The sequence below is a fragment of the Dicentrarchus labrax genome, unplaced genomic scaffold, assembly GCF_905237075.1.
Source record: "Dicentrarchus labrax unplaced genomic scaffold, dlabrax2021, whole genome shotgun sequence".
NCBI lineage: Eukaryota > Metazoa > Chordata > Actinopteri > Moronidae > Dicentrarchus > Dicentrarchus labrax.
This window is the reverse complement of record NW_026136718.1, coordinates 24,955,137-24,981,014: the sequence shown is the minus strand read 5'-3', so window position 1 is coordinate 24,981,014 and position 25,878 is coordinate 24,955,137. Positions and strand designations below refer to the sequence as shown.

Sequence of the window (25,878 nt, the reverse complement as noted above, 5' to 3'; positions counted from 1 at the left end):
GGCTTCATTTACTCTCTCTCCCATTTGTTTATAAGAAATGACAGCCACGCTTCCCTCTCTGCCTTTGATGAATCACACTTTCACTCATCAGCAAACCTTGCTAACATCGCATTTTGAGGCACTAATTGTTTCAACTTTTCAGATAAAGAGGCCAACTCTGGCTTCAAACCATTCACCCTTTCACAGTATTTGTTTCTTTGCTTTCATACAAAACATAATCCGTCTATTGTTCCTGATCTGAATTTTCCTCCCATGGGAATTCTCTTTAGAGTAGCAGAAGCCAATTTTGGTCTGCTCCTTTACACTTAAAACAAGTATATCTCCAAAGACCTCAAATCCCTCCCTTGCATCTCTAAACCAAATGAAGTCATAAATCACTCTTCTACACATATCATGCTAATTAAGCGCAAGGCTCAGCTGCTCTTCTCCAGCGGAAGATGGAATAAAATGGCTCCATAATTATGTCAAAACAATGTGCTCTCAACCTCTGCCACAGCACATTTGGAACGGGTATGTGGAGATAAAGCATGTGGACTGACACCCAGGACTTAAAACACTTTGTCCATTTTGTCTGGAAGGGATTATGGATTTTTGCTACTGAATAAAGTAAAGCCACTTCTCAGGTTTTCTTTACTTTTTAATGCAGATTCCTTCAGGTTTGTGCAAATTTAAAACAATGAACAATTTAGATTTTAGGGGTCAGGTACTGTACTGTACCTTTTTAACTAAACATTCCAACACTTTGATGCAAGTAGAGCTGTCACGTGACACGTGGACCCACACTATCTCACTCCCCTGCCGTTATTTTGGCTAATGAATACTAACAGATACCAGCACCTCAAGCTTTCAGCAATAAATCAAGATCAGATTGTGGGATATAATTTATGTTCCGTGCACCCAAACACACAGGCAAACATGGTGTGGTTTTTTTTAATTTTTTTTTTTATAGTAACTCCCTGTTTGAGGTTTCTTTAGTTTTATCTGGTCTGCTCTTTCTTCTGCAAACACTTTCCTTCAGGGAAATGTTGGATGCATTATGAGAAAGGCAGTTGTGCTGGGCTTTGTCCTAAGTCTATAAAGAGCAGATGGCCGACGCGGACATACGTGTAACTCTGATAATATTGTACATGTGTAAATCTGTAAACATATGCTCAACCTTCAGCCCCCATAGAATATACTAATCTGTACCACAGAGCAGAACTACTTAAAAATAGACCTGCAGTGGGTTTTTTTCCTCCCTACCAAACTAATGGTATTTCTTTTTTTTTTTTATTTTTTATAACACAATCCATAATTTCAAAGCCTTTACACATAGACATGGATGTATACGATTATCACAGCTGTCTGTCATTAGTTATATACAGTACTTGATGTGTTTTATAAATGTACCACTTACTTGAAAAACAAAGTTTAATATTAGTCCCAGTGTCACAGCTGGATCCATCTCCACCCTTTTATCTTCCCCTTAACAATACTCTGGTTCCCGATAACCAATTATACCTCTTATGGCCTCTCAAATAACTTTAATCACTGATTAGGATTCCTTGTTCACAAAGAAGCTACTTAAAAGTAATTGCTCAATAAAGAGAGGGGAAGTTGTCGTATTAAGTAGGTCTTCCTGCTGCTTCTCTCATTAGTGCTCACTTGGAGCTTTCAACTCCCTATTGTCACAAATGGAGCCAGCTTCATTCACAGCACTGAAGCCGTTCTCACTCTGCCTAGTTCACACTGCTTTAAAGCCTGACAGCATAAGCATGGCGCAAACCCGCAGAACAGAAAGTGCTTAACACCTCAAACACGTGCTGATTTCAGATTTATTAGAAATAGAAGAAATATTGGCCGCATAGTTCAAGTTTTTTGTGGACCCAGGGATTGATCCCTGGAGATGGTGCCTCTGGCTTGGTCAAATTTTTAAATAAACACAGTTGGCTGTGTGGGAAGCCAGTGAGGGACCTGTACTGGTTGGTTTGAAACAGGGTGAAAAAGATGCAAAATAGATCCACAAAGTGTTCAAATTTAACATCACCACTATTGCATGCATGCGTGTGTGTGTGTGTGTGTGTGCGTTTGTGTGTGTGTGTGTGTGTGTGTGTGTGTGTGCGGGTGTGTGTGTGGGTGGGTGGGTGTGTGTGTGTGTGTGTGCGTGCGTGCGTGCGTGTTTGCGTGCGTTTTAAGAAAGAGAAGTAGAAAAGTTGGAAGAAAACACATATATCTTTGTAATATTTGAATATGTGTTTAGAGGTTTTTTCAGTATGTAGATGTTTTTTTTCAGATTTTCACTGATTTCGTAATATTTAAAAAAAACCACCATGTTTTGGAAAGTTCTGGTTATTTTCTGCTTTTAATATGGAACCATATTTTTTAAAAAAAAGGAAATAAGTTGAGTTGCTTGTCACTTACTCTCCCTTTATCTCACTCTTTTTTTAGACCAGTCTATGAGTCGGCTACATACAGAAAGTGTGTTTAAATATTATTAACATTAACCAAATTTGCTTCCCTAATGCTAATATTAGCTGCAGCCAGTGCTTGCTTATACTCTAAATGATTGTTATTCTGTCAGTCTGGAAGCTTATGTTTGACCAGTTAGCTGTGTTCAGTACTGCAAATTCAACCCTGATACTCGTCGGGTTATCAGAAAGAACTACTGTGGGGCTTTAAGGGGGGCATGTATTGATCCCAGGAACTGAAACTGGAACTAGGTTTCTGTGGCCATGGAAATGCAGATTAATATATCAAGTTCCTAAAAAAGTTCCTCAAATAGTTCCTGCGGTCATATAGGGTTACATGACACCAAACATGCAGCGTGCTGTTTTTTAGTTAGGTTAGTTTTGCTGTAATGCAACATTATTTGATGTTTTGATGTTTTTGGATGTAGGCATTTGTACATTTTAAATGTGAATACTTGTCCAATATGATAGGAACATGGCAGGAGACCAGCAGACAGCAAAGTAAACAGGGAAGTGTGTGAATGATGACAAAAGCATCAAACTAACAATTAAAGGTACCATGTAGAGCTTTGGACCACTAGTAGTGCCGTGGAGTTTTGTTTTTATGAGTGTGCAGATAGTTCCTGTTATAGAATGATTTTACTTATGGAAATAAGCTATAATATTATGTGCCACTTAATTGAAAGGGCTTCTATTAAATCGCTATTTCTTTGCTGACCCTCAATCAACCACAAATGGCTTCAAGGTTGAGTGCAGGCGTGTATGAGAGAAAATGATTTTGCTTGGAAGGATTACAGGGAAAATAAACACTACTAGCGACTATGTTCAACATTAGCACATTAACACATTTCAATCCTAAATGACTGAAAATGTCACAAAGACAGGTACTCAAAAAATGAGGTTGAGGAGGGAAATAACCAGAAAGATCCTTTCAGCAAAGATCCTTAATGACCCCTGTTCCAGCTCCAAGTCTTGCTTTCCACTGTTCCACATACAGAACTCGTAAGACCTTTTCAATAAAACATGCATCTCTGAAACATTTACAACTCTTGTGTTTCCTGAAATGATAAATCCAAAACATCTTTGATGTTCGAGAGAAATGTACATGAAACCTAATGTTTTAATTCTCTGTAAGCCACAAGTTACAAGTGACTTATATTCTGGCAAAAAAGGATGTGGGCCTGAGCGAGAGGGGAGGGAGGAGTGGGGCAGAGCCTTGTTGTTGAGCAGCATATTTTATTTTCTCTCCCAGAGGTTTAGAGGAGCTGTTACACTCTGGAGTTTTAGCGGAGGTCACAAGGTTATTATATAAACAATTCACATGGAGGCCCTAGAGCACCCAGAGGGGATGTTTAATGCAATGCTCACAATTTCTGAAATGTTGTAATGCTCAAGACGCAGACATGTGTCCAATTTTAACCATGCTACATTATCTTTCTTTCTTTCTTTTTTTTCTCTCGGCTGTTTTGTCGAAGCAACTGAAAACCACGCTTAATTAATTTGGTCAGCTGCCTTGGATAAACTACATTGATGACATCAATTAGATTCTAATGAAAACAGATAAAAGCCATGGAAAGCAAATGGAATTTCTGAACAGGACTCATCAAAGTCCTAGCATTGGAACAAATTCCCATTACGTCTCATAAAAGCCTTTAATTTGCAAAGCTCATGTCTGGTTTGGTACTTAGAAGTACATGGTCAAATGATTCAGTCTTAAGTCCTGTGCCAAGAGAAGCCAAATCAGAATTTAATTTGGCACGTTAGTCCTTATCCTGTCTCAAACATGTGGTTGGATGCAATCCTTGGATTAGCGTGGACTTTAGAACTACAAATTTGGCTTGTTTCTCCTCTTCTGGCAGAACAAACACCTAGTCTAACCCATTTGTAACACAACATTTACATTTCCAATCTCAGGGGAAAAAAACACATGCTTACTCCAGATTAGTGCTTCTCAGTTAACCAAATTGCTGCAATTATGTGTGTCAATCCACTGACGTGGGATGACAAGACTCCATTTATTTGTCTTTCATTTTTTTTGTAATAACTGTATTGACCATCTTTCGAATGTCTGATTTGATTTTACACTTCAAGACAAATGAGTCCAAACTTGTCAGCATTTTGTACAGATGCTGGTTTTAAGAAATTGTGCACTTTAAGTAAATACTCAATACACTGGTCTTCCTTTCCTACATGATATATTATATTTCAAACAAGAAACTGTTATCTTAATTTACTGTGTTTTAAATATTGAACTTTAAAACACCTGTACCATAATAATCATTCAGATCCTGATGAGTATTTGCAGGACCGTAAAGTCACTAACACTAGTGAGCAATGCATCTCTGTTGAACTGAACACAAACACGTGTGACACTAATGAGAGCAGTGAGACTGAACCAAAGCAATAAAGTGATAAACCAAAACAAAGAGCTAAAGGATTCTAAAGCGCTCTGTATAGCTGTTAGTTGATAATTCAATGTGGGTTCATCACTTTGAGCAGACCCTTTCCCATTACACATAGCCATTTCATCCATTGTTAATATAAAAAAGAAAGAAGATTAAAGCTGCTACAATCAACATTTCTTTCTTTCTGTCTTAAGTTGTAAAATTCAAGCATTTGTTGCTATGGTAACTAACATAACTGTACAACTCTTCACAATGTGTTTTTTATTTGTTGTAGCTTCCACAAATAAAAAAGGTTTACAATAAACTTTCATGTTTTTTTTTTTTAAATGGATGCACATGGTTGCACAGGAATGTGTGATCACATTCTCTACAGATCAGCATGCAGGAGCTCAGGCCGATCTATTCATATATTTATACTCAGTAACCTCAGTAACCTTACTGTGTTATCTACTTTTAATCAGAACTGTTCTCTGTCTAGATATTTCTTTTGATGTAACTGAAGGAGTTTATATGACTCACTTTAACCATAGAGTTGTACCCCCGTGTTTTTTTTTTTTTTTACTTTTTCTTTACAACTACTTTTACTTTTTCTTTACTATTTTGCAAGTTTTCTTTAATATCATTTCTGAAAATGTGAATAAAATAAGTTCTATTCATTAACTTTTTTGTGTTAATTCGGTGGTATAGTGTCTGTTGGAACTGTGACAGTTTGAATGTAGGAAAAAAGGGGAAGTATTTAATAAGCCGTTTTTGTTTCTCTTGGTTTGTGTGTGTTTGTGTCTGTGTGTGTGTGTCCATCCCAGTGGACTACCCTCCCCCTCCACCACCTGCGGAAGACTCAACCGGTTTCCCACCATCCTCTGGTTCCTTTCCTCCTCCTCCGATGAACTCATACGATTATCAGGTGAGAGAAACTGTTGTTGCATAACATTTTCTTGGTTGTCAGTAACTCTCTGAGAGTCAGCACAGAAAGCAAAGACAGCCGCGAGCTCTACACTGAGTTCATGCACCAAGTCCAGCAAAACTGTCTGTCCATTTGAGTTGCAGCCAACTGCAGAGACGTCCAGCTCCAGATGCTGCCTGGAGCCAGCCACCCCAACTCAAGGACCCACACACAAACATACTTTCTTCAGTTCTGAGAGCTCTGATGCAGGAAGGATAGAAGGCTGACACCTATTGGTGGAGCCTGGTCACTTTTCTTTGCTTTGCTGGTCATAATACCCACAGGCATTTGTCCCTCCCGGGATATCTGGCCTCTGCGCTCTTACTGACACTCTCAGCACTTGACCTCTGCTGCGAAATCCTCCAAGTGCTTTACATTCCTTTGTTCAATGTAAGCAGGAAGAAAAATCCTCCTTAAGCCCCACATTTGATCTGACCAGTTTTCTATCCTAAATGAATGCTTCCTTTGTAACTTTGGAGACAGAATGTTACATAATTTGAATAAGTTATGCAATGCGTGTAAATTCACCGCTCTTCCCACACAAACTGTACATAGACAGTACAAGACTGCATCCTGGAGATTAGCAGCATGATCTTTGTCCATCCATGTCGTTAGACCTAAATGTAAACTATAAGTTGTACATTATTTTAAAAGGTGCAGTACAACCACAGTTACACTTCTCAATTTCATGGTTTTATTTAACCAAGGGGCTGAGCTAGTCAACAGAGCTGCTTTCCCTTAACACATAGAACGGGACACTCGAGCAGTTAGATATTAAATAAGTCATTGACAGGATTTACTGCGGCTATAGCTCAGGAGGTAGAGCAGGTCATCCACTAATCAGAAGGTTAACGGTTTGATCCCGCTCCTCCTGCTGCATGTCAAAGTGTCCTTGAGCAAATACTGAACCCCAAATTGCTCCCAATGCCGTGCACCAGTGTATGAATGTTAGTTTCTGTTTGTGATGGCCTTCACTGTATGAATGTGTGTAAATGTGGCATATAGTCTAAAAGCGCTTTGAGTGGTCAAAAGGCTAGAAAGGCCCCAAACTTCCACACAAATCCTTTCTTCCACTGTTTATTTCCTAAATTCACAGAATTTTTAGTCAAATTAAAGTGTTTTTACTAAGGACTCACCAGTCTGCTTTTTATGATACCAGATCTATTACCAAAACCAAGATGAATGATCCCACACAGTTAGGTATATAGATATCAAACCCACGTACAAAGAACACTAGTATCAGATCAGTATTTCATATTGGCCGGGTAACATGAAGCTAAACTACACATGCTTTCTTAACAGCAATTAGAGACACCAACATCCTTTTAAGGCTTGTGCTTTTAACGTTTAACTAAAATGTTCTAAAAGTTTTTATAAAATTGTGCTGTTACAATTTTATAACAATTGACTAAACAACAGAATTTAACATGGATCTGTCACATCTGGCCCGTAAAAAGGTCTGTTTTGGTGCTGATAGTTGTACTGTACCAAGTATAACTGTATTTAGTATTTAGTATAGGGGTCGACACCGTGGCTCATCGGTTTCCACCTTGCTGGCAAACCGGACCCCACCCATACTGGGATGGAAGTATGACTCATTTGATTTGGCACAGGCTTTTCTACACGAGATAATTGTCTGGGCTTTGGACCGGCAATTAGGAATGCAGTGGCTGGGTAGCAGCCCGCGGCTCAGTGTCTTGCCCGAGGACAGGAGGGGGTTGGGATCCAACCACCAACACTGTGATCAGTAGAGGACCTGCTCTACTACCTGAGCCGCAGCCGCCACGCTACATCTCCTATGAATAAGAATAGTTTTTAAAATAATGTCTACGCTTACTTGGAAGTAATCAGAGGTTAATCAACAGGTTAACAAAACAGGTAAAAGCCCATAATGACCTTTTAATGTGTCTGGCGAGTTGCAGTGCCTCCGTGTACGTACTGTATTGCTGGGCGTAGGCCATTTGACATTATTGTTAAAATCAGTTATTAGTAAGTAGATATATATATGATGAAAGCATCAAATATCTAAAAATTGTCCCATAATCATCTCCCTTATGTCTAAATCATTCATTTATATATTATTGGATGATAGTAAGGGTAACATTAATGTGATTTTACAGTATATGGTTGTCTCCAAATTTGCTTCACAGTCTGCCTTCAAACTAAAAATAGTCAGGTGTCCATATGTTTAGTGAAACAGGTTTTGTTCGCTGTAATCACGCCTCCTGGTCACAGAGGGAATTCTGTAACTTTGGAAGATGTCCACTTGATTTGTCTAACTTGGACTGGTGAAGCTGCATATTAGCTTCAGTTGAACTTTGTAATGTATTTTTGCATAAAACAAATGCTTTGTGCATTTTGTCTTACATCGGAACAAGTGAAGAAGGGGCCTTCTAACAGCCAGTATGAACAAGAGGAGTGGACTACAGTGAGCAAAAACTGTTTCAGTGTACATATGGGCACCTGACTAATGTTTTATGAAAAGGTGTGAGCATATTCTTTAATTATTTAAATTTAATTTATTTTTTTAGCTCATGAAAAGCTGACTTTATGGAGATGCAGGTTTTTTTTTACCAGACAGCTACCATCTATATTAAATGTACATGATAACAGAGATAATCTCTAAAGTTAGTTTCTTTCCCTATTTACTGTTGCCATTTCTACATCAGTCATTTTATTCTGCACAGTATAGACAGTAGAACTAAAAGATATTTTAGGCTTGAAATTACATAAGAAATTAAGTCCATAATTAGTTTTAGACTGCTTTACTGTTTTCATCTCTAACTGTTCTTCTCCTATCATACTGGCTGTACTATCACCCTGGCCATGCAACTTAATTCCTTAATACACCCCTGTTATCTTAATTATGTGTCCTGTGGCCAGAGAAGAACACTTTAATTGTAGGCGCCGTTCAGAAAAAGGGAAGGATATCAATCAAAATGGGTTTATATCTTGTCCGCCGTGCCTCAGTAGAGAAATTATACACTCTGAATGAATAAATCAATGATGAAATGGCATTTCCTCAGACGAAGGCAGAAACATTCTCTTGTCTTCATCACCCTGACTGAGAGAGATGTCTGGATTATGACACGTTAATGCCGAAACCTTTGGCAGGAGAGAGAAAGAAAAAAGCAGCTAGTTCTCATCATGGCTGTTGTCCACATTACGAAGCCCTACACTGCAAATTCCAACCCATCACAAAGACTGCAATGTTTCCTTTCATCCTCCTCGTTATCACCGTTAAACAAGTTTGCCTGTTTTTCTTTTGTTGATTTGAGACAAGCCATTAGTGTTTTGCTTTGTTTACCCCCGCTCATGATTGCCTTAGATGTTTTTATGCAGCAGCTCCGCTCCAAATGGAGGCAAACCCTGCCTGTAATAGATTGTGACAGGTAATCCAAACACATAACATTAGAATAAGAAGCAGTCACTGATCCAGCCAACTCAAAAAGCCCCCGCAGGCAATTGCAAGAAGTCTTCTTGCAGTTGCAGCATAGTTCAGAAGACTAAAAATATATCTGTCATTCCATGGAGAAATTCCCGGGAATTTTGTAGAAAACAGAGTGTCACTAATGGTCAAATAATTTTAACTTCTTTCAAGATTTTTGTGCAACAGATTTGCTTTACTTTTTCAGAGGTATTTTAGGTATTTTTTTTATACATTGTCGTTGTGTTTTCTCTGAGGTGAAAGTGAAAAAATGCAGATGAATAAATCAGTGAGGTCTCAGTCTGCTGGAGTGATCCTGTTACTGACGCTTTCAAGCTTCCTCTGATAATAAACTAGTTAAATAAAAATCGCAGCCATTCTTATCATCTTTTATAGAGCACATGTTTAAAATATGGGATAAAAAAATATCTGACTTTAATTTTAAAAAAAAAGAAGACATTTTTGTTTAAAATATTGAATGAGATTGTGATGAATAATACATGAAGAATGAGATACTGTAAATCCAAGTGCGCTGAAAAGCAGCAGGTGAATAGTGCACTGCCTTATGAAAGTTGTCTCTCAGACAATACATTGCTTCTTATTTCTCACCGCATTTCTGAGAGAGAAGTCTTTGCTATTGATGTGTGGCTTTCAAAAGGATTGTCTGAGGTCAAGGTGAAACATGAACTCAGAAACTGTAATCCAAAGTGTTGAAGTGTGAAAAAAGCAGGAGAGAATGTCTCTGAGCAGCACAAAGTCAGAATTACTTGTCATTGATGATTATCTGTCTTTAGCTTGAGTGCTCCGATCACAAGTAGACAGCTCTAGGTACATCAGACTGCATAATTAAAGATGGACCTATTCTCCGTGATGTCACCCATAGGTTTTTAAAAAAAGCTGTTGTGTGTTTCGCTATCTTGGCAGTGCCTGACTCCGCCGCCTCAGAGTTAATCCAAAGATGGGCAAAGAGGTGGAGCATGGGAGGAGCTGAGGCAGGCCAAATGAAGCCTGGTTGCTGAAACCAGCTGCCTGTGACAGCACCCACCTGTCACTCAAAGCGGCCATTCCCTTAATTATGCATAACTTGAAACCTCTATATAATTTAAACATGTAGGTTTAAACCCCTGTGTAGTTCTCATAAACAGTGAAATTAGCTAGAGACCAAACCTGTTTTTTGTTCCAGGCTGTAAACGTGTTTATTTCTGCTGTAAGGTTGGGCATTTTAATATGGGGCCTTATGGAGGTTGACTCACTTCTCTAGCCAACCTCAAGTGGCCGTTAGAGGAACTACAGTTTTTAGCTCTTCCGTATTGGCTTCCCTTACCAGCAACAGAGGTTGCCACTTACCCACATACGTCTCAAGTGGCTTGTGATTGGATCTCACTTTCCCGCTCTACATGTGAATAAACACGTACGCCATTCCCATTTGCGAAGACCAAATTAGTTGTTGTTTTTAACTGGCGGGAGGCCTGGTCTCATGCCTAGTCTGCCAGAAGTGAAAGACTGTATTTTTTTATTTTTTTTTCCCACAAATGGAAATCAGATTGCGTGTTTCGTGTGTACTCCGTCCATGAGAATCCATTTTCCCTGTTGCTGTGGCTTCTTGTTGTTTTGCACTTCAGTACGATGCTGTTGGCGTGCAAATTGAGTATGTACTTCCACCAAGGCAGATTATGTGATTTGAGTAGGCGGTCCTTCACTGTGGCCCAGGACACATTCGTGTATGCATGGCTAGAAGAATGTGGTCAGATGCGGCCCAGACCACGACCAAATTCTGAGTGATCACATCTCAATTTATATTGGTTGCATTCACATCTGTACATAGAGCTGTCCGCTTATGATCAGATCACCTAAGATGCATATAAATATCTCATTTAACCAATGCCTCGTGTTAAATTCACTAACTGTACTGCACACATATGTGACGTTTGTACACAGATGAAAGGACCAGAGAAGACCCTGGAGGAGAGACGCTCCAGTCTGGATGCTGAGATCGACTCCCTCACCAGCATCCTGGCAGACCTGGAGAGCAGCTCGCCATACAAACCACGGATTCCAACACAAGTATGATACCAACACTACTTCACACCTGAAATATACACTGACAGTCAGTGGGGGAAAGTAACTATGTACATTTACTTAAGTGCTGTATTTGTCATTTCGAGGCACTTGTACTTTACTTGAGTATTTACATTTACTCCTACTTTATACCATAGTTCTGTGTGGGATGTATTGTATTGTATTTCTGGTTGCTTTTCAGACTAAAGAGCCACTCTTTAATATATGAAGCCCAGTTAACTGAGTAACTAGTTAGTGTATTAAATAAAGGAGCTGAGCATTTTCCTGGAGGATGATACACTTAAGCAGGTACTGCAGTATGAACGGTGCTAATGGGTAAAAACACCCCAAAACTTTTCACAATGGTTGAATTGTCATTTTAAATGACTGAAACCAAATGTTTTGCAGTAATGACAAAGTGAGTCTCGACCTATATCATTAGTTGATATTAAATGATATTAAGAGCAACTTCAAAAAGTCAAAGCCTTGGGCAGTTCACTAAATTGTTTGACACACAATAAATGTAGGACAGGCAGATAAAAAAACCTAACCAATTGTGTTTGGAGTGGGAACGCTCAGAGGGGCTTTTTAACAGCATGCGGATCATATCTCTAGTGAGATACTCGAGCAATAATGTAGTACCTGAAAGGTTGTTCTCTGTGAGGGCTACAGACGTGACTACACTGGCACCACCAGTGTACAAAATTCTTAAAGGTACGACAGTGTTTTTGCTGTGGGTTATTTACTGTGTAGTTACCATGTCTACATGTTTTATTTATTTATTAAAGGATGCATAAGACTGAAAACAGGGTTAAGATGATAAATTATTGACAGAGCTATTCATTTAGCTGCAGATGAGGGTCTGTGCCCTCATATACAAATACAATGTACTGACCCATTATGTCAGTGCATGACAGACTTATGTGGAGGGAAAAAATTATAGTTTTATAGAACTGCACATCTGTGAATACACTCTTTTTTTCAGACTAGCAGAATGCACATAAAAGGCTTCGTTTGTGGAAATGACACTTGAAACATGGTATTTTGGGGGAAGTGCACAGTGTGACAAGGACACACAAAAGACAGTTGGTTGCAAGTGCTTACGTCCTTTGGTTTGGTGACTCCTGGATCTCTGGTTAGAGGGAGTGAAATGGGTGTACTACACACAAAGTGAAAATTATTGCACCACACAGGGGAAGCAGCGGATGCAGAGTGAAAGGAACTGAACCATGTGGTTCTGAAATGATACACATTAAAGGCAAGTAAGTCAAATATGACTTGAAGATTTCTAGTATGCTTATTGTTGTGGTAAGCCGGTGTGTTCATGGGTGGGTTCATAAAGACTGGAAACAGCCGGCTTTGTCCAAAGGTACCAAAATCCACCCACTGGCCCCTCTAAAGGTCACTAATTAACATGTTATGTATTTTTTAATCTGTACAAAAACAGAAGTTTAAAAACAGTATTTCACTCTTTTATGGGATTTGTGTGCGTGAGCCTTGTAGCTGCGTGTGGCAAGAAAACGAATAAGCGTATTTCCCAAAATGTTGAACTACTACTACTAAAAATGTTTTTGTAATTTATGAGTGTAGCTGCACAGTTAACATTATATATAGTATCTTCTACACACTGCTAGCTGTCAATGTTGTCATGACATTTCACACTGTGGAGACCAATTCAAAGCAAATTCACAAAAAGAGTAAAATAAAAAGAAGTGTACATCCTTAAAAAGGCCCACATATACACATTAGATAGGAGGAGCAACACTTTTTGGGATGTAGAGCTACCAGGTGCTGAAACACATGGTATATTTTCCTTATATACGTTTGTTGGGGTAGAAACATGTGCTGTATAAATTAGAGCAGGACTCTGAAAGCTTTTGTCAACATAACTTGAAAAATTGATGTGCACCTGTAGGGCTCTGAAAGCCCAGCTGGCGGGCAAGCGGGTGAGCAGTCATACTAACTAATGTCTGGCTGTCGTGGTGCTTTTACCTGTCAGGGTTAAAGTCGTCACACATTTATTTTTATCACAACCTGCTGCAAGCCTTTGGAGTTATGGGTGGGAAGACACACCACCTGTGTCCCAGCAGAGTACACATACATGTTATGACATGTATTAATCATGAAATGTTATGTATCAGACATTTTGTTGACTTAACCCTGCTTTCACAGTCAGCTTCTCACTGCTATCATGATGCCCTTTTACTGTTGCTGTGTTCTCTCTGAGAGCTTTTTGCACATGTAAAAGATGTGCTTTCTATTTAATTGTTTATTTTTCAGTATTACAAGCATATGCATACAGACACACACACACACACACACACACACACACACACACACACACACACACATTGTTACCCTCTCCTCAGCTGATGCTGATTCTAGCTGATTAACTCAGGTTGACCTTTTCCCCTACCCAGCTGCTCCTGTCAGTCCGTGCTCGGCTTCTTTCAATGCATTATTCTACACAACATAACACTGGTCTGTTTCGTGGGCCAGGTTTCATGCTCCAGCATTGGCACGACTGCTGCACAGTAATCTTCCGCTTGTATAAGCAAAGAGTAACCAGCAGTTTTGATTTACAGCTTTCTGTGCGCAAGCAATTACAGAGCCAGCTCTCCAAAATCAATAGGCCACCCCGCGCTCTCCCTTTCAAGCTTCTAGGAGAGGAATCCTCCTAGTCCTGCCGACGTTAAAATTTGGAATCAGCAAAGGGACCTTATGTGTGCTCGCCTCCCAGATGAAATTGAAATGGACGTTGCTGCTCATTCATAAAAATCTAAGTAGCATTCCTGCAAACATTCAGCCGGCACTGATGCTTCACAGACATCAAAACAATTTTGTTTGCTTTAGTTGGTATTCTCTGTGGCATAACAGTGGGTAATGAAATGTGATCATTATATAATTCCCATTTGTTCTCTCTCCACTTCCATCCTAGATGCCATTTGTTATTTGACACAGTTAACTAAGTTTGCGTTACAGTTTGTTTGCTTTATCTTGCGACAGCAAAAATTAGTCCAGACCTGATGATAATGTTATGCTCTTTATTCTGGTGTTTCTTGTCAAGCCAGATTTGAATCAGAAATGTTATTGCACTGAATACCATGAACGTTATTTATCATTTCTAAAAGTAAACAAAGTGTGTGTTTGAAACAGAAACCTTTGCATTCTCAGCATTTCATGCCACACAGTAGGCCATACTTGCAATATACTCACAGCCTGCACATGTTCTGTTTGACTGAAGGACATGGACAGAAAACCAGCAGCCAGTAAAGTAAATAGTGAGCGGTACTAAAGAAGTATCAGATGGACTATTGGAACTGAAATGTTGTGTCACTAAGTGTTAATGTGTGGAAAGGACAAGGTTGAATCGGGGTGTTTTCAGGTCAGATCGCTGGAAAGTGTGTTTGTGAATGTGTGTGCGTTGCTCTCGTGCTGTACATCTGTCTTGTAGGATTTGAGTTTTAGACCTTGAGAGTGAGAACATTTTTCAAAAGTGAGGACATTTTGGCCAGTGCTGATTCCTTCTAAGGGCTGTGTCTAGAGTGACTTTAGCACTCTCTCCACCAAAAACCTGAACCTGGCACAAGTTTTGCTGCAATGCAACATCACCTGGCAGTGTTGTGCACTGGCCAATCAAATGCATGCCAACTCACATTCTTTGACCGAAACAGATTTTATTCTATTTCTACTGTTTACCTCATGACCACCACAACCAAAGAGAAAATTATTGCTTCTGGGATAACTTTCAAAAGTTGTAAAATCCGCTCTCACAGTATTATAAAACAGTGGCGTCTGATAAGCCTCATGGCTCTACTACTCGACGTTGACTTTCTGGAGCGGTTTAATGCAGGGTTGGTTTTGGTCTGAATGCACAATTAGACTTGGTTGTAGGGTTGCAGTTAGAGTTATTTTAGGGTAAGGGTTGGGGTTAGGGTCAGAGTGCTAGGGTTTGCATTATGTTAGTGAGGGTTCTCACAAATTTAACCACGATCAAACACCATAATGGCAAACCACACCCCTCCATCCCCTTTACAAAACACAAAAACAAAACTGAAAAAAATTGAATTATGCAATAAAACATAATTCAACAGCAGCCAGCTTTACCAATTACCACACATTTAGCTAGAAAGGAGCAGCTAATCCGTCACCTGGTGAGCTGTCTTGTTGACATATTGTAGATCCCTACAAATGTTTTGGCCCTACATCACAGATTGTTTAAGATTTGGCAACGCTTTTTGTCCTCAATTCTAAGTCTTGCACGGTGATTGGAAGAAACACAAGAGAGCGTCTTCGTGCTAAATCCTTCAAGTGTGCTGCACTGCAATCTGAGCTCAACCAGCCCCACTAATATGCAGCGTAGGCCTGTCTAAGCACATCAGATCTGTTGTGGGGGAGTTAACAAGGAGGCCCAGATGAGTGTCAAAATAGTGCGCTCATCAAACGCCAGAGCAGCGGCGCTGCTTTGGTGGAGGCTACAGAAGCGTCAACTACTGTGACCTCTGATTCACACTGACCTCTGGTGCATTTCTAGTAATCAAACACATCACCATGCAGTACCTCCTGCTGGGATTCTACAACATTCAATTTGTCCTTGATATAGTAAAAAAAACGCCGTATTTTAACACATTTAGTATGTGCCTTTAGGTCATTAACAACATAAACAACTAAGCATGGCCATCCGAACTTAAGTCTGTCACTGGATGGTAATCGAGAATATAATAAGACTTCAACATACAAATGTGTCACAGTATTTAAATCCACACAAGCTCTTTCTCATCTGATTTGTTTATTGTATTTTTCTGTATAATGTGTTTTGTCCATTACCAATTTGTATTCAGCTCCCTCATAGACAGAGATTGATAGTTTTGGCCAACAGCTTGTAGCAGCTGGCTGGAAATTAGCAATCATATTCTGCTAATATGCACATGAAACCCCCCCAAAAAGAACACAAGCAAAAGAGTAAACAGTATCAGCTTGTCCAGACACAATAGTTTATTGTCTTCCCCTTTTACACATAGTAAAATGTAACTGGTGTTGTAAATGTATCACCCAGTCCCTGATTTAAAGAGAATAGAAAACATTGAACACAGTTGTTGGTAATGCTTTACACACAACACTCAAAAACAAGTTATTTGGTTTAGTCTTTTCTTGTATTATTATTATTATTATTATTATAACGTTTTATTATGTTTTATTGTGATCACTGAAAAGATCCGAAGATTTGTCAAGGATTAAAGTGTTCACAGTACTGACGCACTTTACTTTACTAGTTATCCACTGTATAACCAATTAAGTAACCAAGTTAATTAAACTCTAATGGGCTTCCTCCATTAAAGCTGCACCCTGTTCTGATCTGATTCAATCTGGTGTGATAAGATCTAAGTTGAAATTAAAAAGCTCTTCCTGTCTTATTCATCCACACGCTGCGAAACGCTAATGTGCAGCATAATAAATAAAATATTGAAAGCCTCCCTATTTGACATACACTTACCACCAGGATAAACTCCTCCAGTTGTGCTGTGTGTGTGCGTGTGTGTCTGTGTGTGCGTGCGTGCGTGCGTGTGTGTCTATGCGTGCGTGCGTGCGTGCGTGCGTGCGTGCGTGCGTGCGTTGTCAGAAATTCTGAGACCAAAGATGTGTGACTCACTTACAGTCACGGCCCACCTCAATTAGCAGTCAGTCAGTGAAGTGCACTGAAGCAGTCTCTTTGTTTGTGTCCGTGTTGGAAACTGAAGTGTGCATTTGTTAATGCTGTCTAGAAAAATTCTGTGAACCGGAATGTTGAGTTTCCTTGGTGCCTCCCAGGAAAGAGGTTGTGATTCTGTGACACGGACTTCAGAGTGTACATTATTAAACATTGCAGTTAAACATGTGTTTTTGGATTGCGATGTAACATTAATGGAGTGAGACTAGAGGTCTTCACTCGGTTCCTTGTATTTGAAACCTTGCCTAGGACTCAAATTGGGTTTGATTGGCTTGGGTAGGATCCGGGGTAGTCCCCACCCAGACTGAACAATGCTGGTTTGAAAACACCCTTAAAATTCCCCTTTTGCACATTACTGTTTGCATTTCCACCTCATCTGAAGAACTGTATAGATCCGGGGTCTCAAAGATTGTCTTGGGGCCACTACATCTCATAGGAGGGCCACTTCAGTGTTTAACTACTACAAGAAAGCCCAATATTCTATATTCAATATTTCTTTTACTAACCTAATTAGACAGCTGACAGAAAAGAGATACTGGCATGACCCACATGTTTCGTTGTGGCAGGCTTCCCAGGGGTTAGTTTCAGATCAGGTCCATATTCTTGGTCCTGTGGAAACCTCTAAATGACACTCACATGGCTTTTACTCTACTATAGATAGATTAACAGCCAACACCAACTTGAAAAATCTCTGCTATGAAGGGTTAATTTAGTTTCTCAGTGTTTCAGGAAACTGAATAAAAACTAAGCTAAACCTTTTTTTTTTAAACATAATCAAGCAGAAATGTAAAAGAAAAACCTTAGTTCATATCCCATCTGTTTTTGGTAAAAAGCTGAAACATACTGTAGAGATGTGGGCAGCTATATTTATTTAAAAATACTGCAAAACCAATCTGCTGGTGTTCTTCGAGTATCCCAACCCAGCTTGTGTATTTGCATTTACATCAGTAGCAGGTACAGTATAGCTCTGTTTCATTCACACCGTATGAAATAGCAAAGGGAAGGGCATAATGTTACTGTCACTGCACTGCTACGTCAGCAGACAGCACTGCACACATTGGTCTGTTTGTATTTTTACTCTGTGTCAAATAGCTTGATGTCTGTATAATAAGTTGTCATGTCCATACAAAGCAGATGGGCATTATTGAAGTCTACTGACAGTTTAGCTGTAGCCAAGTGCTTGAAATGCTGCTGAGATGGATCCTTCCACATGAGTGCCCTGAGGAGGCCTCACTTCACACTGTGCCAGTCAAGCCATGCCGTGACACTCCCATCTCTCAACAGGCAGAGCATTGCGGATGGCACTCGCTGTCACAACATGGCAGAATGATAGGCCCTCGCTGCTCGCTCCCAAGTCTCCCACTGATCATGGCGTCTGCTGTACGATCACAGAGAATGCAGAGTCTAGACCACCCTGGCAGTGTCTCAGCTCCCTGAGAGTATGATAGGGTTTGTGACCTTTCTTCTGCTCCCCCCTATGAGGTACAAACTCTGGAGGCATCTCGAGGGACGGCCTCACCATTTCAATTCTTTATCCCTTCAGGAGCACTCATCATCCCTTACACCTTAAATCTGTGTATCTGCGTATGATGGGTGCTGAAATGATTAACATGGAATAGCTATGCTCATATTTCATGTCGGGTATAATCATGTGCCAAATCCTGTTAAATGTGAGATGCAAGGCATAAGAAAGCTATGTCATTCCATCACTAGGGTACGTAATGTACATAAAAACATAAAGAAAACATGGTACATATGTAGAAATACCTCGAATACCGAATAGAAACCATAAGGTTAATGAACGGTCCATGAATCAGCTTAAAGTCACAGTGAATTGGAAGTAAAAGCATCAAGCTGTGGAGGACTATTGGCCTCCACCCACACCTCCCTCACTCGCTTTAGATTGGATAGATAAGATGAGGAATGAATAAATTAGACATCAGTTACATTCTTTGGAAATGTAAACAAGTTTTTTTCCTACTAATTTCCAAAAACACATTTGCATATATTTTGCATATAACAAGAAATAAATTAACAAATAACACAGTGATGTGGGATTAGAACCTAGAAGATGTTGTTTTTTTTTTGCTGTCTTTATATTGGTAAAGTGTGCAGCTGTGTGTAGCCTAGCTCCTCTGACCTCTCTCAGCGGTCTTTATGTGAAAGTGAATCTGTACTACAGCACCTGCTATTAGGATTCAAACTTTTATTTTATTATTTTAAAGGAATAGTTTGGCAGTTTAGCTCATTTGTATTCTCACAGAAAAATGAGAAACTATATCGTTAAATGTTAGCTTAGCTTAGCATGAAGACTGGAAACAGTGGGAAACAGCTAGCCTGGCTCTGAACGACGGTATCAAGATCAACCTACCAGCACCCCTTAAGCTCACTTATTAACATGTCATATATTATGTTTTTTTTACCTTTAGACAAAGCCAGGCTAGCCGTTTCCCCTCTGTTAATTGGCTTGTATATGTAATGTTTCTCAAAATGTTGAATAATTGAAACTATTTATATTTTTAGTTTTCCCCTCATCCAGGATATCTACCAGGGCTCTCTGCTTATGTCATCTTACCAACTTTTTAGATTTAATTTTAGGTAAATATCAAAGCTGTTCAGCCCTCCCTGTCCAATTATTGTTTCAGCCATGAGTGGACCAACCCACGATAGCTCAACTGGCCTCCTCTGTCGAGCTGGTGACATTTAACCTGAGATGTCTTGGGCTTGTGGGAAATGTTGTTTGTTAAAGGCTATTAAAAACATATTCAATAAATTACTTTATTAAATCTTTTTTGATGTACCATCCTTATCCAGACTTATGGAGTGAGCTGAACAATATACTGTTGAGCAAGATTATGTTTATAGGCTGGATTTTATTGGAGGTTGGTTCTTCTGAAACATCCCGGAAGTTCTGGTCTCAAATTTATTTGCACAATGTTTACTTTGACTTGAAGTATTGTTTAGCCATGAAACCAATGCTTAAACATTTTAATGGTATAATAGTATGTTTATGGTTAGTTTTCCCCTATTATTGTATGTTGTTGGATCTCTGTAAATAATTATATTTATAAGGAATACTCTATTTAAAGTGTCCTGAGATAACTTTTGTATGATTTGGCAGTATACAGATCCAATTGAATTGTTTGACATCTCAGGTGTCAGAGGTTCATATTCAGTTTATTTTGAGAAAATACAGAAGAAGTGTTTCTTAGTGTACTTTCTGGGCACATATGTTTACTATATATGTTGACTGGAAGCAGCTCATGGATCTAGAAAGTGACTCATTCAAATATTCATCCATTTATTCACCTGTCCTATTTGTCACATGTGGGCAGTTGGAGGCTTTGCAGTGTGTACACTATGACATTGTGTGCCCTTGTTTTTAGTACACCTCCTTTTACTGTGTCCTATAATGCCAGGAATGCCCTTCACATGTTTTGGCTGTCACAACACTGAGACACTTTGATTTAAGCTTCTCTTAAGGCGGAATAAATCAGCATCAGTCAGGAACACATATAATAAGGTACATGTAGTGACACATTACATGTTAGTTATCTGTGCTGGTTTGTCATATGGTTCCCAGCGAACACAAAGGTCAGTCATAAGGAAAATGAATGGTCAGCCACTGCTATGTTGTGTGGACAAATTTAAACAAAGCAAATAATGTATTTTTTTTCTTTGATGGTGACAGTCAGGAATGTTGGCTTCAATTGTTTCCAGCTTCTGCTGCTCTCACAGGAATGACACTGGTATTCTAGCCAACCTCTTTAATTTCTTATAAAAGGTCAAAGCTGTAGGCATCTATTTTTTGCAGTGGATATTTTACTCTTCAGGGCTCTGACGCCATGAGTGCGCAATTGTGTGTTTCTGCAGTTTATCTCCAAGAGCTGCCAGAACTGCATCAAGATGACACTCCAGCTCTGTAATTATAGGGCTTGGTGGTATTCAACTTTTTCCTCTCTGTTTGTTTTATATGGTGCTATTCTCTTTGATTGCTTTGTTGCTGCATGGAGCAGAGATGTTGCCACAATGCCGGTGGCTCCCATTGACCTTAAGGTCAATCTGGCAGCAGGTTCTGAGTTTTGACAGGGGCAGCCAACTGTGGAGAGAGGAGCACGCCTTCGGGCACTCAATGTGTTCCGTCAGTGTTTGTTAGTCAAATAAACTGCGTAGTATCACCCCTTTTGTCTTTTATTAACAGGGTGAACCAATGACAAATTTAGTTTGAGCCAAGAAACTGTGACAGTCAATGTAACCTGCCTCTTTACATCATGAAGTCATAGTAACAATGCTAAAAGGCTTACCATTAACTGTCATTGCACATTATCACTCGTCCCAATAATGTGCAAGCTTACAGTACAAACACACAAACACACGCAGCCGTCTGTGGGATTGATGACATCGACATACTGTAAGCGATGGACGTTTTCAGCTGTGCAGTATTTCACCTCCTGAAGCAGGAGGGGGTCACAAGTGCACGAAAACCTCATTACAGGAATGAGTCAGGGATGTGTGTGGTGAAAGACTGGCCTGTAGTACTGCAGGAGGTGAATGAAACAATTAGTTTCTGCTGTGTGAGAGCGGCAAAACACACATTTCCCTCTTTTGTAAAAGATAGCCTGCAGAAGTGCCACGATCGGTGACTCTCGGGGACTTTTCTTTTCTCACACAGTTGCCCAGAAAATGATTTTTTAGTTGCATCAGTGAGTAATACGCCCTACTTTGTATGATGTTGTTACATCATACTAGAAATATTACATACTTTTTTCTGAAACCTAGTTTTTTTTAGAGGATTACATAAGTGTGAATTTTGGAACGTGGACTTAATGTTCATCTACATTGTCTTCGGGTTGTCTGGGTGGTAAAACCAAAGAGTGTGCATGTGCATGTCATGTGCTGTACATGTGACTGCTACCATTCTGTGTTGTCATATCTCTCCCTGTATTTTAAGTGTGTCTGTAATTTCTGTACAGTACATCACAGACGGAAAAAAATACGTAGCCACTGTGAAGAGACAAAATGGAAAAAGATCTACAGTCTTTTTATGCCAAACAAATGAACTGAAAAAATGAATATTTTTTTTTGTGAAATCATTTTTGGTGCAGATTGAGTTAGTCTAAGCAGTGCTTGACCTTGTGATATTCCAAATAACACTGTTGCACATGTACTTATTCAGTCATGATGATTGCAACTTTCTTGATCAAATAATATTTTGGGAATTTGTACTAATGATATTAACCATTTTAGTTTTTGTTTTGTTTGAAAAAGAGCTAGACCCATCTGTTGGCGGAAGTAACAATAAATTGCAGTCCAGAAATGCAGTCTGACAGTGCCACCGTTAGTTTGTCCTGCAGAGAGCACTGACAAATAGATTTTTTGTCAAATGTCCTGTTCAGTATGCATGGTGGTCACATTTAAAAAATTATTTTTGGATATAAGGGATCCATATTGAAATTGTTTGTGTTTATCTTAAAGGACCAGTGTGTAGGGTTGAGTGGCATCTAGAGGTGAAGTTGCAGATTACAACTAACTGAACACTACGTGAACAGGCTGTTAAGTATGTAGGAGAAACTATGGTGGCAGAAAAAAACTCAAAAGCCCCTATCTACAGCCAGTGTTTGTTTACTCTGGGCTACTGTAGGAACATGGTGATTCAACATAGTGGACTCCATGGACGGTGACCCAAGGTGTCTGTAGATAAAAAAGATTTTTTAAGGTAACAAAACAATTCCTATATTCTGGTAATTATACACTAATGTAAACATACCTGTAATTATTATATTCCATTTCTGCCAGAAAATCCACCTAAATGTTACACACTGGATCTTTAAATGAAAATTACTATCAGAAGATAGATCGTACTATTGTGTATCAATGTTTCTTTTTAAGTCTGTTTATGCAAAACTACAGGCTTAAGCTGCAGAATCAATATCATAGCTGTGATATTATCAAGAACTAAAACTACTTGGGGAATTGGTAACTGATTTTGTAGAAATGTTGACTTTTTATTTCAGCTTCAAAACCCTCATGAGTTTCCTCCCAAAGCAGTCCTAGTTACCCTCAGATAATGTTAGTGTTTCTGATTTTCCATTCTTTTACAGTCTGACTCTTGTGAGTAAAGTTTAGGATGTACTTTGTGAATATTTTCTATGTTTTCAGATTTAAATTGAACTGTACAATTTCACAGTAATACCACAAAACCAAAGAAACATCCACACAGAAAAATAGACATGTCACCAGAAGTCAGGTTTCCATCCAATTTTACCCATTTTAGGCCCGGGCCCACCCATTTTGACCCAGGCCTATAGTGAGTAGTGAGTGATTTTCATTCTAGCTGTTCATCCAATAAGCAGCCTGAGGAAAGCTTTGAGTGAAAGCTTCTCAGCCAATCAGCGGCTTCTACCCCACGTGTGAACTCTCAAGCCTGCCCACGGGCTGCATCGTCACCAGCAAGTGATCCAATAAATTGAATGACGTTGGCGCGCAAGCTTTTCAAGCAAGCTCAATGAGACAGACACAGACGGTAGCTATTAGCTAATATGAAACGTAAACATGGCAAAGCAAAGCAGCTTGTTTTCATTTAAATTCACCAAGAAATGCTCCGAGGAGCAGGAGGAGGAAACTCCTGCCATTGTAACGTTACGAGTGACGAGTTATGATCCAGCTCGGCCGACCTCTCCCCATCAAGTCCTCCTGTAGCCACCCCCTCACACCCGCAAGGCAAGTCACAGTTAGGCTAACGTTAACATTAGTGTCTGGCTGTCTGTATGCACATTTTCTGGAGGGAAAAATATTATTGGCAGTAGGCAGAGGTAACTTATGATAGCGTTTTATGTGTTATAGGAGGAGACTGGGTTCAGCAGCCTAGCACAAACGCCGTTCCCCAAGAAGACGTTTGAATTGAATTGTGTGCATATGTGATTATTTATCAGCTATCTCTGATTGTTATGCTGTTGTTTATATGGTTAGATACTTTATTCATTTAATTATTCTGAAGAAATAAGCTACAGGAGAAATAATTTTGGATCGTTTTCCTGCTGTTTGTGTTTAGCAGCTGTGTCGGATTCAATGCTGCTGTTATTTCATGTCGATACAGTTCTTCTGTCATTCTGAATGTATAAGAAACAGTTAAATAATTTTGGACAGTTCTCTGCCCGCCGTGCTGGGTGAATAAATGGAGAGAGAAACAGACCCTCCAAAGATATAACTCCGTTTCAGTCTTTTTGTGTATTGAACGTTCAAAAGAGGTAAATTAAGTTAGGCTTACTGCCAAGGTGTATGTCTTTGTCCGCTTCAGCACTGAGCTGAGGACAGCGACACAAGAGCCACACAGGTGTCCTCAATGCCGCAGAAAAGCACTGAAACGGAGATGAAGGGGAACCCGTTTTTTTTGGCTTATTTTAACTGGCCCATCCAATTTTCTGGAGGCCCACCCACAATCAAAATCCTGGCGCCACTAGTGACCTGAAGTGGTGGAAAACGATGTAGAAAATGTGATGGAAATGTGTTTGTTTGTTTCATGTAGTAATTTGAGGAAATTAAAAGTCTCCTCATTTCTGCCACAATTTCTCATCTCTCCAGTCGAAGACTAAGTGCCAAATAAGTCAAATTAATCATGTACGTCATGATTAAACGCTCAGTCTGCTTCCATTGCACTTAGTTTCATTTTGTTTTTATCAATACATATTATACACCTGAGCCAAATAATGCATATTAATTAAGCAATAAAAGGCTTCTCAAAAGACGAAAAAGTAAATGCAGTTACATGTAATGCAGTTACATGTAATACCGTTACATGTAATACCATGGTATAATTAGTGGTGGTAATACCAGGCACAGCGGTAGCACTTCAGGACAAATGTTATACAGGGCACCCATTAAAACTTTCATTTTAATTTGTATGGCGTGGGTGGAAAACATCGCTGAAATATTAACTTGTTTAAAGCGAGGGTGTCATGCAACTATCACTTGAAGGAACAAAAAAAAAAATCCGATATGGAGATATAAGATACGCCGAGCAAAAAGTTCCCAATATGTGTATAACACACTTTATCTGCAAACGGAAAGATAGTTCAAAACAGCTAGAGGTCTCGCCAAGTTCCACAGAGACATTGTGTAATCATATTTAATGTGCCTTATCTTGAACTATTTTAAGAAGAGAATTGATACCCTCAATTGCATGACTATATTGAGGCTGACGGATTCTTAAATGTGACTATTGCCTGATTGTGCAGAGACAAGATGACTGAAAGTGGAGGGAAGATTAGTAAGTGTTGACTGGGAATTCTTCCATGGTCATAGTGTAAGTGCTGAAATAGACGGATGCAAATGGACTGCAGAGCCAACAGTCAAGCGCGTCTTTGTATGAATAAGGAGCAAGAAAAAGTTGAGTGAAAAATATCCAAGGTCTTAGATGAGCCTGAAAAGATGCAGAACTTCTTCCTCTTTAGGGGTTTTCCCCAAGCTTGCTTAAAAAAAAAATCCCCCCACCCTCTTGGTTTGAAATGCAAAGTTAACAGTTTTACTCAGCCCCCCAAGGCTTGTATAGTCTCTCCTAATCTTTTTTAATGTGTCAAAAGGCTTTCTTGAGAGTCTCTGTGAAATTTCACACTTAAGTTGTTTGCAAAGTCAGTCTGAATTACAGTGCAGAGTGAGGGTTCACTTTTCTGAAGGCGTTAGGGAAAACTTTTTTAAAACTGTGTGTTTTGTTTGTGTATGGAGGGGGTGTTAGAGACAACAACACAGTATGCATTCACACTGATGATATATGTTATGTTGGACTTCAAAGTTCCAAACTGTACCATAGGTCTGACCATACAAAAAAGACTGAATCAGTGATAATGTATCTAAATGTAGGTGTGCATGTAAACGAGTCTTCATTAAGTAACATT

General features: G+C 39.4%; 1 protein-coding gene across 4 annotated transcripts in view; it reads left to right on the top strand.

The window, feature by feature from the left end:
• The window catches only part of lpp (LIM domain containing preferred translocation partner in lipoma), a 144,173-nt gene that overhangs the window by 55,209 nt on the left and 63,086 nt on the right, over nt 1–25,878 (top strand). For all 4 annotated transcript variants that reach the window (XM_051376059.1, XM_051376057.1, XM_051376058.1 and 1 more), the window contains 2 exons: nt 5,656–5,756; nt 11,161–11,286. In XM_051376059.1, the coding sequence (XP_051232019.1) occupies nt 5,736–5,756; nt 11,161–11,286 (147 nt within the window). In that variant the 5' untranslated portion in view covers nt 5,656–5,735. The remainder of the gene's footprint in view (nt 1–5,655; nt 5,757–11,160; nt 11,287–25,878) is intronic.